Genomic DNA, 18,597 nt, shown 5'->3' on the forward strand with positions numbered 1-18,597 from the left:
GGTGGCAATTAGAGAGGGCAGGAAGGATAAGGCCCTGGGGACCGGGGATGGGGGCAAGGAGGGGATGCCGTGAACCAGGGTAGGGGGGTTTAAGGTGAGGCTGTGGGGTACGCTGAGCTGGTTGGTGTGTCAGGGCGAAGTGAGGCCGGCAGGGTGGGGATAGGGGATAAAATGAGGGGGCTGGCCACGAGACTGAGGCGGGAGGCACCCAGGAGGTGCAGCTGGGGTTTGGGGGACAGGCTTGTTTGACACAAACCAGGGGAGGGAGGAAGGGCAGGTGTCCCTGAATCAGCAACCTACAAATAAAACCCCAGGCCTCTGGCTCCGTGGACATTGCCCAGGGCTGGGGGTGCTGAGGCCCCCCTACTCACAGCCTCCTCGGCCTGCCTCTTGTATGCCTTCACTTTGGCCTGAAGCTTGTCCACCAGGTCCTGGAGCCTAAGGATGTTCTTGCGGTCCTCCTCAGCCTGCGAACACAGCGCCGTGCCAGGGTCCCCCAGACCCTCCTCTGCTCCCGAGGGGGCCGGCACTCACGGAGGCTTTGGAGCCCCTTACCTGGTATGTCATTTCCTTGACTTTGCGCTCATATTTGTGAGCCCCCTTCAGAGCTTCGGCCCCCCTCTTCTGCTCGGCGTCCAGCTCACTTTCCAGCTCCCGCACCTGGGTTTGGGGGGGAGAGAGCACAGCATCCGGGTCGGAGCCCCTGTGCTTCTCCCGCACACGCGTGAGTGGGGGGCATTTTCGGGAAAACTCGGGATCCTCTGATGATAGTTTGTAAAAATGTCTCCTCCTCACGCTCAGGAACCACATTTTTAATTTATTTTTAGTTATTTTTAAAAAATGTTTATTTTTGAGAGAGAGAGAGACAGAGCATGAGCGGGGGAGGAGCAGAGAGAGAGAGGGAGACACAGAATCTGAAACAGGCTCCAGGCTCTGAGCTGTCAGCACAGAGCCCGAGCGGGGCTCGAACCCACAATCTGTGAGGTCACGACCTGAGCCGAAGTCAGAGGATCAACTGACTGAGGCACCCAGGCACCCCGCTCAGGAACCACACTTTGGTCACAAGGCCACCACGGTCTGTGCGGTGGCTTTGTGCAAACGATAGCAAGATGCCCTCCTTGGGCAGTGACAGCTTTTAGGGGCACACGGCTGGGCTATCAAGCCGGGCTCTGCATAAGACGCCTCTTTCTGTGGGGCCAATATCCCGGTGAGGCCTGTGCTCTGGCCCCGACTTGTCCCCGCGGGCGAAGCCGGCACGGCCATCTGGGGTGGCCCTGATTCCTGGTTAATGAGAATGTGCGGGTCATGGTGAGAGCCTGGGCCAGGAACGGTCTGGGTGTGTTGAAGGGCCTGGTCCAGCTGATTGATGCTGAGCAGGTCAGGGGCTGCTCCTGAGAATGAGTTCTTACGTGTCTAGGATGGACATTATAATTCCTTCCCCACTTACCTCAAATGTGGGGATCAATTAAACAAACGAGGGGCGCCTGGGTGGCTCAGTTGGTTAAGCGTCCGACTCTTGGTTTCCGCTAGGGTCATGATCTTACCGAGTCCCGCATCGGGCTCTGTTCTAACAGTGTGGAGCCTACTTGGGATTCTGTCTTTCTCATCTCTCTCTGCCCCTCCCCCACTGTGCTCTCTGAGTCTCTCTCTCTCTCTCTCTCAATATAACTTAAAAAAATATCAAAGTTATGTGCAAGTATGTTTGATAAAGCGATACATAGGTGTTGTTCATTTCACAGCTGCCTCTGCCTTTCCTGAAGTCTTGAGAGGATAGGTCAGCCACTGAGAACACAGGTCACTAACTAGCCCCGACTCCACAGTCCAGGGACCGTGGCAGCCAGCCCCCGGGAATCCCAGCGGCCACAGACGGGGGCAGCTCAGGCCTTGTGGACTCACCAGGTCAACCCTGAAATCCACCAGTGGAACGGGGTAACTCTGGGCACTGTCCCAAAACAGATCCCTGGGACTCCTGGCCACCCCACAAGCTCTGGGAAGCTGCTTTCCATTAGGTTCTACAAAACGCGTGTGCTCCTGGCAGTGCTCTTGTGGCCTCTGCGAGGTTTACAGAAGTAAACATAACTGGGTGGCTGTTATTGGAGGCCAGTCGAGATGCCTCGTGTGCGAGGGGAGGCTGGCCGAGGAGGGCTCCCTGCCAACCCAGGAATCAAAGAATCCTGGAGGATGGCATGGGATCTAATCCCTCCCTCAGTGGAGGGATCCGTGAGAAGGACAGACCTAAATTCATTTAACACTGTATGACTGGGAATAATTAAAAAGAAGCATTTAAAGAATTTTGGAGGACAGCGCTTAGCGCAGAGCCTGATGCGGGGCTTGAACTCACACACCGTGAGATCATAACCTGAGCAGAAATCAAGAGTCCAATGCTCAACTGACTGAGCCACCTAGGCGCCCCCTGGTGTTGACTTTTGTTACTCACATGTCCACAGCTGCCTCGTTTTTAGCCAAAAGATCCTTTTTACGGCGTGTATTTGCTGGTGACCACATCCTTGGGAGGCTGGCATGAAGACTGACCGCATTTGAGGCCCTTCCCTGCTGGGAGAGGTCATCTCCTTCCCTTTGCCAGCCCCTCCCGCCCTTCCCCACCTACGTTTCCATTTCCTCCCTCTGGGACAACAGGGACTTTCTACAAACTCCCCCCAAACCCCAGCCCTTTTCCAGAACTTCGAGGGGTAGTGGGGCCCATTTTCAAAACAAAAGAAATAAGAACCGTCACAGGTCTAAAAGGAGAAGCAATGGGTACTGGAAACCAAGGGAGAAATTAGCAAAGAAAGGAAAACAAACACAAAGAAGTTCCTAGATAATGAAAGAGCAGGATTCCCTTGGGCAAGGCGGTGAATTTTCCTGCGGGCATTGGCGGGGGGGGGGGGGGGGGGGGGAGGGGGAGGAGGGGAGTGGGGGGAGAGCCAGTCTAGGAAGGAGCACAGTGTTGTGGACTGCGATGGGACTGGGAGAGCTGGAAAGGAACAGGAGCCAGAGGTAAAGAGACACTATAGACTTTAGGTAGGACGGGCCACTGCTCACCAAAGTGGAGGCTGGCCCCAAATGGGGCTCCCACCAAATATGTGATTTTAAGAATGTGAAGTATATTCCCCCTTATTTCCGTGGGTCCCAGTTCCCATGAAAACAGGACGTGAACATTTGCAAGTGTCATTACCCCCGAAGCTACCGAGGCCTAAGCCTTGTAAAGTGGGTGGGGGTGTGTGTTGGGCTGTGGGAAGCAGCGAATGTCTGGACCACCGCGGCTGTGCCCCAGGTGGCGAAACGCGGTATCACTTGGAGAGCCAGAGTCCTCTCCGGCCGCCGCCCTACCCGCCCTACCCGGTTCTCCAGTTTCTGGATCTGCTTCTTCCCGCCCTTCAGGGCCAGCTGCTCAGCCTCGTCCAGACGGTGCTGAAGGTCCTTCACCGTCTGCTCCAGGTTCTTCTTCATCCGCTCCAGGTGGGCGCTGGTGTCCTGCTCCTTCTTCAGCTCCTCGGCCATCATGGCCGCCTGATTAAGCGCATGGAAAGTATCAGTGGGCCACCTGGCATCCCTACCCGGCGCACGGGGAGGATGCCATCAAGGTCAATACTGAGCGTGTTGGTCCCGCCTCCCTCATTCAGTCTGCACCGTGACGCACCTCCTCCCCACGTTGTCTCTGCGGAGGCTTTATCTCATTCCCTCTGCTGACGGCAGGTCAGCAGGAGACGAAACCCACTTGCCTGGTCTCGGCTTAGAAGCCCCTTCCCCACCAAGCCAAGCACTTGCTCTGAAAAGAAGGAACGGAGCTCACATCCGTGATGGCCTTCTTGGCCTTCTCCTCCGCGTTTCTGGACTCCTGCATCGAGTTCTCCACCTCCGCCTGGCACTGAGCTATGTCGGCTTCCAGTTTTTTCTTGGTATTTATCAGGCTCGTGTTCTATAAAAAGAATCAGATGCCAGAGGCATAGGTTGTATTTGGACGCTCGAAACAACCGAGAGGGAGAAAGTTGGGTGGGGAAGGAAACACATCACGATCGTGTTTCTTTTTTTTTAAAATTTTTTTTTTTTCCAACGTTTTTTATTTATTTTTGGGACAGAGAGAGACAGAGCATGAATGGGGGAGGGTCAGAGAGAGGGAGACACAGAATCGGAAACAGGCTCCAGGCTCCGAGCTATCAGCCCAGAGCCCGACGCGGGGCTCGAACTCACGGACCGCGAGATCGTGACCTGGCTGAAGTCGGACGCTTAACCGACTGCGCCACCCAGGCGCCCCGCGATCGTGTTTCTTATTTCCCACACGGGGATTTGCCGGATGCTCTTTTATTCTTGACCGAACACAAGGTCCTGAAACAGACGCAAGAACTGCACGTAAAATAATTGGTTAAATGATACAAGTAGATTTTCCCATAAATGAGGAAGAATATTCAGTAAGAGGTGTTGGAGCAAAGAAAGGATGGGTAGACATAAGTATATAAAATGTGAAATTTTTTTTTTTTTTTTGAGGGGGGTGGAGGGGCAGAGCGAGAGAGAGAGAGAGAGAGAGACAGAGAGAGAGAGAGAGAGAAAATCCTGACGCAGGGCTCAAACTCATGAACCGTGAGATCATGACCTGAGCCAAGATCAAGAGTTGGATGCTTAACCAACTAAGCCATCCAGGTGTCCCTAAAATGTGAAACAATTCTTTAAAAAATTTTTTTAATGTTTTATTTTTGAGAGAGAAAGAGAGAGAGAGAGAGAGAGAGAGAGAGAGAATGAATGAGTGGGTGAGGGGCAGAGAGAGAAGGAGACACAGAATCGGAAGCAGGCTCCAGGATCTGAGCTGTCAGCACAGAGCCAAATGTGGGGCTTGAACTCTTGAACTCGTGACCATGAGATCATGACCTGAGCCAAAGTCAGACGCTTAACTGGCTGAGCCACCCAGACGCCCTGGTATTTTTCTTCTGTTCATGTGTTTGTATTGTCTATATTTTGCAACAAATAATTAAAAAAAAAACTTTCATAAAGGTAGGGGTGCCTGGAGTGCCTGGGTGGCTCCGTCGGGTAAGCGGCCGACTGGTGATTTTGGCTCAGGTCATGATCTCACAGTTTGCGTGTTTGAGCCCTGCATCGGGCTCTGTGCTGACAGTGCAGAGCCTGCTTGGGATTCTCTCTCTCTCTCTCTCTCTCTCTCTCTCTCTCTCTCTCTCTCGGTGTCTCAAAAATAAATAAGTAAACTCAAAGAAATTAAAGAAACTTTTACAAATGTAACAACGTAATTGTTTTGAAAGACAATTCTCATTTTCCAAGGTGGTGGCTTGGATGTCTCCTCCTCCGGTCTCGCTATGTAATAATTCATCCTTGCCTTCTCTGATTTCCCCACAACGTGCATCACCTTGTATCTTCAGCTTAAAGACAGCTCAGAAATCTGGCATCTGGAGCGCACTTATTCCAAGAACGAAAGCTTAAGGCGACTTGCTCTTGACCGCTGGTCTGGGAGGAAGGGAGGGTGCTGCCTTCCACTGTATGGGTGGCCTGCCTGTCCCCCGTGCCCCTCCGGACGGACGCACCTGCGAGTTCAGGAGCTGCACGCGGTCGCTGGCGTCCAGAAGCTCCTGCTCCGACAGCCTGCGGGTCCGCTCGGTCTGCTCCAGGGCCGCCTTCAGCTCCTCCAGCTCCTCCAGCAAGAGGCCATTCCTGCGCTCCACAATGGCCAGCTGCTCCTTGAGGTCCTCGTTGCTCCTCAGGGCGTCATCCAGGTGCAGCTGGGAAGCCTTCAGGGAAAACCTGGCGTGAGGCTGGAGCCCAGGCCGAGAGCCCCCCGGGTCCGCCAGGGCCTGCGCGCTGACCTTGAGCTGGCCCTGCACAGTGTGCAGGTGCTTCTGGGTCTCTGCCACCTGGCGGCTGGAATGGCCCAGCTGGATCTCCATCTCGTTGAGGTCTCCCTCCATCTTCTTTTTCAGCCTCAGGGCATCGTTCCGGCTCCGGATTTCGGCATCCAGCACGCTTTGCATGGCCTCTGCGGCCCGCTGGCTGTTTCTTTTCAGCTGCTCGATTTCTTCGTCCTTCTCAGTGACCCTGCGGTCAAGCTCGGATTTCACCTGGCTCAACTCCAGTTGGATGCGCAAGATCTTGCTCTCTTCGTGTTCCAGGGAACCCTGATGAGAGACGGGTGACTGGGTGGGCAGCTGTCTTCTCAAACGGCTGTTTTCCTCCCCGTTACGAGAAAACGGGTGTTATTTTACCCGTTTTACAGAGAGCCAGAGGTCAAGCAATTTGCCCCCAAATGACCCTCCCAGTAATGAAACTGGAACTAAAACTTTGTATCTGTTATTAACAGATACAATGTCTTGCGGAGGACGGAGCATCTTTTTGAGTCAGTAAAACCTTTACTGGGTGTGTCTATTCTAAGTGACCATAAGTCAGGGGCCACTTATTCTCCAAAACGACAGGGTAATTGCTTTCTGGTCGTCCTGCGGCGTTATGCAAATTTCCCTAGACACAGCTCGACTGTCCACCCGCCCTGCGCTGGCCACACTGATCAGGGCATCGGGACACTGAGCCTATATGTTGCCTTTACAGAAGTCCCAGGGGCCAAAGATGGTTGTGTGTGACTGTAAAAACCGAGCAATTCTGAGACAGCTCTCAGGATGTTTGATGATGGATTCTTGCTTCCTGAGAGGAAGACACTGAGGGCATAATGAACACATTTATTTATTTTCGAAAGGGGAGATGTGATGAGCTGAGCTGGAGGGGCCCCGGGAGGAGAAACACAGCACAGCTGTTTCCCCGGGGATGGCTGGATGTTAATTCCCATGAAGCCTTGGCATCTCCTGGCAGGAGACAGCCCCAAAGTCATGGTCTAGTCAGTCCCCCCTCGTTCAGGGTCCCGCCCTCCTGAGCTTCCTCGTGTCTTGCCCCAGACACTTACCTCCACCTCCTCCAGGGCCACCTGGAGGTCTGACTTTTCTTGCTCTACCCGCTTCTTGGTCTTTTCCACTTCCTGCAGATTCTTGCCAGTCTCTGCAATCTGCTCGGTTAAGTCGGAAATCTCTTCTGCAAAGGACGGGCTCAATTTAGATCATTTCCTCTGGTTCCAGTTGACAGCCAAGGCATTTTGCCAGGGATCTTGGGGATGGGTGACACATTCACGTTTATATAGGACAGGATACAGTGGGTCCCTTCAGGTGAGGGGTCAGCAGGACACAGGTTTGTTGCCTCACCTGAACTCTGCAGAGAGCAGTGGTAAGAACAATACCCTGTGGCCCTTAACACTTTACAAAGTGTATAACAGGGTCACGGTGAGGGCCAGAAAAGAAAATTTGTGGAGACGATGCATAGAGTATAGGATCATCGTCTTTCGGAGCCAGAAGGAGTTTTAGGGGGTGTAGGATCTGGTCTGATTTTGCAGATCAGGGGTCTGAGGTCCTAAGGGATTTAGTGATATGCTGGAGGACACAACACCACGTAGAGACAGAATCCATGGGGGGAACTTGTTCTCCAAGAAGAGGTGAGCTTAGCAATTCATTTTGCCCTTTGTGCTGCAGAATGAGACCTTGGTGTGATTGCTGTACATGAGCAGCGCTGAGCTCCAGGGTCAGCTGAACAGATGGGAGGGTTTTGAGGGACAGTGGGAAGAAGAAAGAGGGAGGAGGCAAGAAGGGGTACGGGTGCAAACCTGGGGTGCGGAGAGAGCTCACCTTGCAGATTTTTTTAAAGCTTATTTATTATTTATTTAGAGAGAGACAGAGACAGCATGAGATGGGTAGGGGCAGAGACAGAGAGAGAAGAGAGGGAGGGAGAGAGAGAGAGAGAGAGAGAGAGAGAGAATCCCAAGCAGGCTCCATGCTGTCAGCACAGACCCCGACACGGGGCTCAAACCCACGAACTGTGAGATCACGACCTGAGCTGAAACCAAGAGTCGGACACTTAACGGACTGAGCCTCCCAAGCGCCCCATCACCTTGCAGATTTTTATTCTCCCGCCTCAGTGTCTCCAGCTGGTCCACCACCTCCTCGTAGGCATTCTGCATCTTGAAGATTTCAGTACTAAGTGACCTGGATCCTTTCTGAGCGGCTTCCAACTCAGCCTGACTCTCATCCAGCTTTTGCTTCCACTCTGCAAGGACCTGGGAGATGACCAAGGGACACGTGAGCAGCAGAAAGGGCCAGGGGACCCAGGAGAGCCCATGAAAACAAGGAAGCTTGTGTCAGCAATGCCAGGGTTTCACCCTCCCGTCCTGGGAGTCTAGAAACAGGTCTAGATCACGGGCCCCAGACTCTGCTATTCCCACAGGCCGTCTGCTGGGTTCCTATAGGTGTTTGGGTTCTCCAAGGGAACCTGAATCAGCTTTCTCTAAAAATTCACTTTGGAGAGACAGTCACAAAAGCAGAGAGGCATTGCAAATCCCAACCGCCCACACCGTGATTTGCTGCTCAGAGGGTCTCCCTGATGTGTGGGCATCTCACACATCCCAGCGTGAGAAGCCGGGGCTCTCGGGGGGCAGACCTTATCCAGGTCTCTCTGCTTCCTGTCCAGGATGGCACGGGCTGTGTTGGTGCGTTCCAAGTCCAACATCAAATCATCCACTTCCCCCTGAAGCCTCTGCTTGGTTTTCTCCAAGGAGGCGCACTTGGCACTCACTGCCTCTGTGTTTTCCTCTGCTTCCTGGAGCCTCTGAGCCAGCTTTTTCCTAAAAGAACCAGAGTTTCCCCCCAACTTGGCAAAGGTGGACTATTTCAGAACTACCTGTTAGACCGGATGAGGAGGAACAGTCTGTTCAGGACTGGAACTTGGTAAGACCAAGACCTGGAAGGTCATGAGTGGACAGGGTCTAGGTATCGCCTGAAGAATTGCTAAGTGCTGGGTAGCAAAGCAGGCCAGCGAGAAGCCACCAAAGCAACAAGGTGGAGTGGACAGTCCCAGGGGAGGGACAGGGATGCCCCATCTGAAAGCTTAAGAAAACTCAAGGGCCTGGAGAGGAAGGAAGAGAGAGTCTCTCAAAGTAGGAAGAATTCTCTGTCTCTTCACTTGTGTCTTGGGGTCACCTCTCCCGCCGTAGCCCGGGACCCCGTACTTGGCCTCCTCCAGCTCCTCTGTGCGCTGGATGGCGTCCGTCTCGTATTTGGTCCTCCACTGGGCCACCTCGCTGTTGGCCTTGGACAGCGCCCTCTGCAGCTCGGCCTTGCCCTCCTGCTCCTCCTCGTACTGTTCCCGCAGCAGGTCACAGTCGTGGCGGGAGGACTGCAGGGCGTGGGCCAGCGCGTTCTTGGCCTACGGCAGTATGATGGTGAGACTGCAAAGATGTCTATCTGGCCATCTTCCAAGCTAAGGTATTTCCACTTTAAACCAGCATTTCCCAACGTGAACCATTCCCAAGCTGCCTTCACAAAGCTTTGCCACACCTCCATACATCCCGTCTCATTTAAAATTTTTTTAAAGCTGACTCCCTTATTATATTTAAATACGTGCATTTCAAAAGGAAACCTTTACACTGCATTAAATCGCAAAGTGTTAGCATTTGCCGTGAACAGGAGGGAACCGTTAGAATAAACGCCACGGAGATAAAGCCATAAAGCCGAGTTATCTATCACCTTCTAGCTAGGTACTTTCGGCCGTGGCTCTGTGGCTGAGGCCTCCTCTCTGTATAACGAAAATAAGCACCTGCTAGAGAGATGGTGTCCAACTTGAGATCTTTTCCTTATGTAATCCGAAGAATTGAAACAGAACGAGAAAGGAATAATTTTCTCCTTGTTTGATGCAATGTTAGGGAAAGCTTTCCCTGAGCTTAGCTGCTACTGTATCCTGGCCTGAGGACAGCCTCGTTCCTATAGTGGGTCTTCTCGCTGCTTGTTCGTACTCTGCTTCCTGCCACAACCCCCACCCCAGCCCACTGAAGACCCTTAGCATATGATAGGAAGATGGCAGACAAAAAGTGCTCGTTCTTTTTTTAAGGGTATGCAGAGCCCTGGAGAATTCTGAAAGATTGCCTTGTAGATCTTAGCCGGTGCATGGCAACCTCAAAAATCACAGAATGCAGCTTTGTGGACTCCTGGACTCCCATTCTAACGCTTGAACACACATCGGCAGCATTTATTAGGCACCTGCTGTGTGCACTGTTCTACGCACTGTACCTACTGTTTACCACGAGGGAAAAAATTATTCTTGCCTAGGCATTTATAGATCAGTGCGGGGGAGGGAATGGGCATGATGGACATAAATATCTCGATATCGAAGTCAAGAACATGATGATGATGTGCATATTTATGTACGTATCCCAAACGTGTCCCTAAAGCCATGCGGTGTTTTTGGAGGAGGAGAGCTTAAGAGCAGGCGTTGTAGCAGGTGATACGTGAGTGATGTGGAAGAAAGAGGAGGGCGTTTTGGGTGGTCAGGATAAATGGCTGAGCAGGGGGAAAGGATACACAGAGAGAGGTAGAGAAATTCAAGCTGGTGCAGTGAATGGGGCCGGGGATGCCCTGGCTGGAGAGGCATGTTTATCAGACCACCTCGTGGGGAGCAGAGGAACCCAGAGGATGGGGCACCCTGGCTCTGCGGAAGGAGATCCAAGGTCAAAGTCCTGTAATCTCAGAGAACAGGTTCCTGTAGGTTCCTATGCAGCAGAGGAGAAGCTTTCTACCTCCTGGGGTCACACTGCCTCCAACCATTTTTTGTGGCTTCTCAGGTTGTGACTGTGCCAGAAAGAGGCATTCTTACCTTGGTTTCTTCTTCCAGTTGCCTCTTAAGCTCCTCCAGCTGCTGGGTGAGGGCCTGCTTGCCTTTGGTTAGCTGTGAAATCAGAGACTCCTTCTCTTCCACTTGATGGCTCAGCTCCCCTACCGAACAGATGCATGAGTGTTGCACACCGTCCTCTCCCGTGGCCTGGCTGCACCCCAGGGCCCTGCCCATCCTTACCATTTTGGGTCTGCAGTCTTGCCTTCTGCATGTTCAGATCATGGATCAGCTGTGTCTGTTGGTCATCCTTGGCCTTGATCTCATTAAACTGGTCTTCCACGGTCCGGCACATTCTCTCCATGTTACTCTTTTAAGAAAGAAGTCAACACGTGGGGCGCCTGGGTGGCGCAGTCGGTTAAGCGTCCGACTTCAGCCAGGTCACGATCTCGCGGTCCGTGAGTTCGAGCCCCGCGTCGGGCTCTGGGCTGATGGCTCGGAGCCTGGAGCCTGCGTCCGATTCTGTGTCTCCCTCTCTCTCTGCCCCTCCCCCGTTCATGCTCTGTCTCTCTCTGTCCCAAAAATAAATAAAAAACGTTGAAAAAAAAAATTAAAAAAAAAAAGAAAGAAGTCAACACGAATGGGAAAAATGGGTTTCCGGTGTCCAGGACTGAACTGGGAAGTATGATGGCTTAGGCTTCTTGTCAGGTAAAATAAAACAAATTTGGTCATGTTTATTTTTGGGAGAGAAAGCAAGACAGAGTGTGAGCAGGGGAGGGGCAGAGAGAGAGGGAGACACAGAATCCGAAGCGGGTTCCAGGCTCTGGGCTGTCAGCACAGAGCCCAACATGGGGCTCAAACTCATGAACCCCGAGATCATGACCTGAGCCGAGATCAACAGTCAGATGCCTAACCGACTGAGCTACCGAGGCGCCCTGAATGTCAGTTTAAAAAATTACAGTCGCTTCAGATTTGCTTTATTTTTTTTTTTGTCTGTGAATACTGCTTCACCCCCAATAAGTTGGAGCAACAGGGTTTTGGTAGCTAAGTATTGATTGGTTTGTAAAAGACACCTTTGAGGAGGTGCTATTCAAAGGAACCCCAGAATCTTCTTGCAATGTAAGTAATTCGATTGCCATTGGAGTAATACTACCTTCTGATTTGTTTGCAAGCAGTATATTCAGGTGACAGTGTTGAACATTTCACTCGATTATACAAAAGGTTCTGTATGGTAGAGATAGCAGGAAGGGAGTCACTCCTGTAGCCTCTAGTTGGCCTGTATGTTTGTGAAATTTGTTTCAAAACTTTGCATATATTATCGACTTCTTCCTCCCACCTCGTGTAACACAAGATAAATGTATTGAGTGTATATTTTCCCTTAGACTGTGAAGTGTAAGATGGCAGCAGAAGAGTCAGGGGTAGGGGCACCTGGGTGGCTCAGTCAGTTGAGTGTCCAGCTTCCACTCAGGTCATGATCTCACGGTTCATGAGTTCAAGCCCTGATTCTGGCTCTGTGCTGACAGCTCAGAGCCAGGAGCCTGCTTTGGATTCTGTGTCTCCCTCTGTCTCTCTGCTCCTCCCCTGCTTGTGCTCTCTCTTTCTCTCTCAAAAACAAACACACATTTAAAAAAAAAGAAGAGGCAGAGATACTAGATTCTAAGGAAGTTCTCAAAGTGCTTAGGATATCTTTGAGGAAATGACATATGAACATAAAATAATTTTATCTGGGGTAGTGGAAAAAGAGACAGCAGACTCACAAGGAGAAACAAAATCAAAGGACACAACAACTTAAAAAAAATAAAGCAATATAAAAGACTTCCTCCACTGGATTTTAAAATTGAGAACGGAGAGCGGGAAGCATGACAGAGAAAGGGAGGTGACAGGGCGGTGCTGCGCGTGGGTGCTGGCGTCCTCGCTTCTAACCCAGGCAACCCTGAGACCCGGCCCGTGTGTTACGGGGGAGAGGGACAGAGATGGAGACAGAGAGTAGATAACTCCTGAGAGGGAGGACAAAGCCAAGAAGGGCAGAAAACCGGGGAGGCAAGCAAGAGAGAAAAAGGAGTGGCAGTCAGGCAGTGAGGAAGCAATCAAGACGAAGCCCCGGCTGTGAATCCAGATCCTAAACAAGGACAGCAAGAGGCACCGCGAATCTAGAAGCACATAGTCACTCCGTGAGGAAGGTTTGCCTTGAAGTCACACAGGAGCGGCTTTACCGTGAATCTGGTGAGGTTTGAGCTTCACAACCCTCACTTCCAGGGGCCCTAGGTCATGCAGGTGGCTATAAAAGGTTCCAGGTGGGGAAGGAAGCTGCATGCAAGCAGAATATATTTCTAGGGAGGCATTTCTGGCAAATGGCCCGAAGAGGTGTCCGAAGACGGGGACCTGATTTGTTTTTCTCACTCTAAATGAATACTTACTTTTGTGCTTAACTTTGTATTTATAATGTTGAGTACATTTTACTTTTTGTTTTTAATTTTTTTAAATTTATTTTTGAGCAAGAGACAGAGTGTGAGAGGGGGAGGGGCTGCGAGAGAGGGAGACACAGAATCCGAAGCAGGCTCCAGGTTCTGAGCTGTCAGCACAGAGCCCAACGCGGGGCTCGAACTCAAAAACTGCGAGATCATGACCTGAGCTGAAGTCGGATGCTCAAGTGACAGCCGCCCGGGTGCCCCTAATTTTGAGTACATTTTCTTAAAGAGCCCCTCCCCTCCTGAGTTTTACTTCGAGCGGCACAAAACTCGGATCTGCCCCTGTTCTCACGCATAATTTCACATTGGTAATGCCACCCAGGATTAACACGGTGGCTAGGGAGGAAGTGGCATGTAGAAAACCATGCCCAGCAAGGCCCTTTGGTACAACCCATCAATAGATTTAGCTGTAGAAAATGCCACATGGGTTGGAAGGTTCTGAAAGCTTTCTGAGACTCTGGGAAGGATGATGAGACCTTGCATGGCAAGGAGATCATTGGGTCAAGCTTGAATGACCGGAATGGATTTCGGGTGTTGGGAGCAGGAAGAATTGGGAGAGAATTGGTTTAGAAGGGGAAGTGAATTCGCGGGCATCAAATTACATCTGCCCCCTGGGCAGGTGGATGTGACTGCCTCACACTTGCTACGAGCAGGGAGTCAGGTACCTTGGCCTTGGAGACGGTCTCCATGTTACTGGCCAGGTCGTCGATCTCCATCTTCAACTCGCTCTTCTCCTTCTCCAGCTTCTGCTTGACCCTCTGTAGGTTGTCTATCTGCTCCCCCAGCTCGGCCACGCTGTCCGCGTGCTTCTTCCTCAGGGTGGCCGCCGTGGCTTCGTGCTGCAGGGTGGCCTCCTCCAGGTCCCTGCGCATCTTCTGGAACTCGGCCTCCCGCTTCTTGTTCATCTCGATCTGGGCGGAAGTGGCCCCGCCGGCTTCTTCCAGCCGCTCGCTGATCTCCTCCAGTTCCCGGGAGAGGTCCGAGCGCTGCTTCTCTGCTTTGGCCCGGGAGGCCCTCTCTGCCTCGATTTCCTCCTCCAGCTCTTCTGTGCGGGCCTGAAAGAGTCACTGCATCAGGCATATTGGGGAGGGGGGAGTAGCCCTCTTTGGAAGGGGCAGGGTGGTGAGGGACTGAGGGTAGGCATCACAAAGAAAAGAATATGCTAGAACATTAAATTAGTGAGGAACAAACTTGGAAACAGTCTAAATGTCCATCAATATGGGACTTGTTGGGCTCTGTGCTGCCAGCTCAGAGCCTGGAGCCCGCTTCGGATTCTGTGTCTCCCTCTCTCTCTGTCCCTCCCCTGCTCATGCTCTGTCTCTCTCTGTCTCAAAAATAAATAAAACATTAAAAGAAATTTAAAAAAAATATGGGACTTGTCAAATCCACCATGGTGGGGCCGTGTTCCAGAAGTTCGTGAAGGGTTAGACTGGACCCATGTCTATCACGGACAGGTCTGCAGGAGCAAGTTGTGGGGCGCCTGGGTGGCTCAGTTGGTTAAGCATCCGACTTCAGCTCAGGTCATGATCTCACAGTTCGTGGGTTCGAGTCCCGCATAGGGCTCTGTGCTGACGGCTCAGAGCCTGGAGCCTGCTTTGGATTCTGTGTGTGTGTGTGCCTCTCTCTCTGTCCCTTCCCTGCTCTCACTCTCTCTTTCTCTCTTTCTCAAAAATAAATAAAGATTTAAAAAATTAAAAAAAAAAAGAAAGAAAGGAGCAAGTTGCAGAACCAAAGCCTCTGTGGTATCATATTTAAACTAAGAGATATAAAATAACCATATATTTAATGAATATATTTACATGCATAAATATATATGTAAATATATATAGTTTAATGTTCTTGTTCCTTTATATTTTAATGTATATGTGCATATACATATGTATGCATTAATATATCCTATTAGTTTCTTTGGGTCTTTTTTTTTTTTTTTTTTTTTTTTTTTTTTTAAATTTTTTTTTTCAAAGTTTTTTATTTATTTTTGGGACAGAGAGAGACAGAGCATGAACGGGAAAGGGGCAGAGAGAGAGGGAGACACACAGAATCGGAAACAGGCTCCAGGCTCCGAGCCATCAGCCCAGAGCCTGACGCGGGGCTCGAACTCACGGACCGCGAGATCGTGACCTGGCTGAAGTCGGACGCTTAACCGACTGCGCCACCCAGGCGCCCCTCTTTGGGTCTTTTCTTAAAAAAAGATTTTATTTTTATGTAATCTCTATGCCCAACGTGGGGTTTGAACTCACAACGCCTAGATCAATGTACATAAATCCATAGCAAAAGATCCCGGAGGATACACATCCCATTGAGAGTGGGAGTGACTTCTTTTTTTTTTTTTTTTTAAAGCTCATTTATTTATTTTGAGGGAGGCAGAGACAACATGTCGGGGAGGGACAGGGAGAGAGGGAAAGAGAGAATCCCAAACAGACTCCATGTTGTCAGTGCAGAGACCCCAATGCGGGGCTCAAACTCACGAAGCCATGACATCCTGACCTGAGCTGAAATCGAGAGTCAGACGCTCAACCGGCTGAGCCACCCAGGTGCCCCAGGAGTGACTTCTGAGAAGATGTGGAGAGCACCCAGCTCGCTGGTGGTGATCAAAGCACCCTTACCAATCCCATTTAGGCAACACTGTAATATTCTCAAGGAGATTGCCTATGTGCTACTGAGAAAATTAAGGTGTTAATTTCAGAGACATAAAGGGAAGGACAGGACATTCTGGCTCTGAGGACAGGAGGAAAACCAGCAGCTAAAGAAACAAAGAAACAAAGGGAGAAGGGCAGGAGGGACCCTTGCAAAGGGTTTTCAGGGTGGGGAAAGAAACAAAGAAACAAAGAAACAAAGGGAGAAGGGCAGGAGGGCCCCTTGCAAAGGGTTTTCAGGGTCGGGAGGGTTTTGATGTTTCCACCTGTAGTTCTTTGATCTTCTTTTGTAATTGCAAACCGTGTGCTTGTTCCTCCTCAATTTTGGTTTGTAACTGACTGATGTCAAACTCCTTCCTGCAAATAAATAAATATATATATACATATATATATGTATATATATATTTTAATAACACGAAATACAAGCCTTTTAAAGGGGGTCTACTGGCTTTCAGGCTCAAACACAGAGGTCAAACATGAATAAAATACCTACTTTTTCAATTTCTCCTCTACCTGCTGCTTATCATTTTCTAGATCCATGATGGATTCCTGGGACATTTTCAGGTCTCCTTCCAGCTTCCTCTTCATTCTCTCCAGGTCCGCCCGGAGCTTCTTCTCCTGCTCCAAGGAGCCCTCAAGCTGGGGAGACGTGGGTGCAAAGGTTGAGACCCCGGGGAGAACGTGAGCTCGTCCCTTGAGCCAGTGTGGCCGCCCACGGCTTCTGAGGACCTAGATTGAACACCGTCACTCCTCCTTCGCTCACATGCATGGCGGTGGGGGGGTGATGAGTGCAAATCTGTGAGTGTGCCTGTGTGTGGGTGCACCAAGGTGTGTGAGGAACAGAAAAACTGATGCCATCCAGACAAGTTCAAGCCACAACCGTGAATGAAACCTGAAAAACCTCAGACCCGGCTCTTGCACCGAGAACAAAAAGTGTTAACACGATGGGGAACAATGGTCATTGTCATGGTTACTGAACACTCTCCACCTCCTGAGCTTTTTCCACGGAAACCCTCTGAGGTGGATCTGGGTGTATCCCCATTTCAAGAGGTGGAAACGGAGGCTGAAGAGTTTAAGGGTCTCACTCAACATTCCAGGCTCCTGTGGAGGGGGCTGAGGTCCAGACTCAGGGATTCCGATTCAGAATCAGAAGCTGGACCCCACCCCACCCCCACCCCCTGCTCTTGCCCGTGCTTCTGCAAGCAATAGCTCTTAGAACGCAGTGGTAAAATCTCCTTACATCATCCGTTTGCTGTTCCAGCTTGACATTTATTTTGATTAGACCGTTGACTTTATCCTCCTCAACCTGGAGATCATCCAATGTTTGCTGATGGGCCTCCTGCAGAGACTTCTTCTCTTTGGTCAATTTGGAAATGTTTTCCTCTAGTGCTGTCATTTCCTCGGAAAGATTCTTTACCTGGAAGAGTATCAACACAATCGAATCGTGCAAACAATGAAGTCAGGGGCTTCCAGCAGAACCTAGATTGTTCATTTTCTTTACTTTCTCTTTTTCATTCTTTTTTTTTTTTTTTGCCACTGCCTCTTTACCTCCCTGGCAGGTGCTTAGTGTGTCGTTGGGTGTATCATCCTGAAACTGGCAGTCTATGAATTCTTAATCTTCCTGACTGGCCTGCACAGAGAGCCTCAAATCCTCCCGTTAGGAACATTCCTTCAGAGAGGGTTAGGGATCTCACAGGGCAGCATATTGATAGATGCAGACAGGGTGCCTCTGAAGGACAACCGATCAATCTATATTTATCATAATATATCAATGAGAATTTGGGGGTTAGAATAAGGTAGGAAGCATAAGGAAAGAGATGAAGTGCCATGCAAGAGCATCCAGAATGGGAGTCTTGTGCTGTCAAGAAGCAGAAGGCGGGGCACCAAATGTGAAGTTGCAAGGCATGCATTTATTTATTTATTTATTTATTTATTTATTTATTTATTTATTATTTTATTTTTTAAATGTTTATTTATTTTTGAGACAGAGACAGAGCATGAATGGGGGAGGGGCAGAGAGAGAGGGAGACACAGAATCCAAAGCGGGCTCCGGGCTCTGAGACATCAGCACAGAGCCCGATGCAGGGCTCGAACCCACGAACTGTGAGATCATGACCTGAGCTGATGTCAGATGCTTAACCGACTGAGCCACCCAGGCGCCCCTGAAGTTGCAAGGCATTTAAATTAAACTTTGTTCCACGTACGACACCCTTCCAGATCTGAGGTTGTTAAGCACCTGACTTGTGGGCTGAATCTGGCAGAAGACATGTTTTCTTTAGTCCATGTAACAGTTTACAACTTTTGAGTTAAGTTACCAGGGTGGAAAAAGGAAAAGCAGTTTCACATAAGATCTGGACTCCTGGCTTCTCATGGAAAATCAGAGGCTTTGGCGACAATGGATTTCCCACCGGGAGGCAGTTGGCTAGAGCCAAGTCATGGCTGCCATCTTGGACAGGGCAGATGCCCTTCTGTTTGCCACAATCTCCACCCCTCCCGATTGTCCCTTTCCCCTACTCCTGGTTGTCTAACCAACACTGACTCTGGGTCGTCTCACACCAGGTCAACCCTATCCCTTGCTCTATCTCATTGGCAACCATTACGATTGAATCAGGTGTTGCATTTTTCACTTGTTTCTGTAAAATGAGTATTCTTGTGCGTACATGTGATTTTTAGTTCACGTGAATGGTATCGTATTGTACCTTTCATTTTCCTATTTTCAGCGTTAGGTCTTTCGTATCCATCTTGGTGCCCTGTGTGTACAAGCCTGGTGTTCCTGCTGGCTTTGTAGCACTCCCTGATGGGCATCTTCTACTCCTCAAATGTCCGCTCCCCAGTGTGGACCCTGATACTGCCTCTGGCTCTCC

General features: G+C 50.5%; 1 protein-coding gene across 1 annotated transcript in view; it reads right to left on the bottom strand.

Moving 5' to 3' along the window:
* MYH13 (myosin heavy chain 13) overlaps positions 1-18,597 on the bottom strand; it is a 53,482-nt gene that overhangs the window by 1,657 nt on the left and 33,228 nt on the right. Inside the window, exons 22-37 of the mRNA XM_058705688.1 lie at positions 16,974-17,150; positions 16,227-16,372; positions 16,000-16,090; positions 13,763-14,152; positions 10,873-10,999; positions 10,675-10,793; positions 9,035-9,231; positions 8,467-8,650; positions 7,921-8,086; positions 6,890-7,014; positions 5,808-6,116; positions 5,529-5,732; positions 3,794-3,919; positions 3,340-3,510; positions 556-660; positions 372-467 (exon numbers count right to left, since the gene is read on the bottom strand). Of these exons, the coding sequence (XP_058561671.1) occupies positions 372-467; positions 556-660; positions 3,340-3,510; positions 3,794-3,919; positions 5,529-5,732; positions 5,808-6,116; positions 6,890-7,014; positions 7,921-8,086; positions 8,467-8,650; positions 9,035-9,231; positions 10,675-10,793; positions 10,873-10,999; positions 13,763-14,152; positions 16,000-16,090; positions 16,227-16,372; positions 16,974-17,150 (2,733 nt within the window). The remainder of the gene's footprint in view (positions 1-371; positions 468-555; positions 661-3,339; positions 3,511-3,793; positions 3,920-5,528; positions 5,733-5,807; positions 6,117-6,889; positions 7,015-7,920; positions 8,087-8,466; positions 8,651-9,034; positions 9,232-10,674; positions 10,794-10,872; positions 11,000-13,762; positions 14,153-15,999; positions 16,091-16,226; positions 16,373-16,973; positions 17,151-18,597) is intronic.

Source organism: Neofelis nebulosa, chromosome 16, assembly GCF_028018385.1.
Source record: "Neofelis nebulosa isolate mNeoNeb1 chromosome 16, mNeoNeb1.pri, whole genome shotgun sequence".
Classification (NCBI taxonomy): Eukaryota; Metazoa; Chordata; class Mammalia; order Carnivora; family Felidae; genus Neofelis; species Neofelis nebulosa.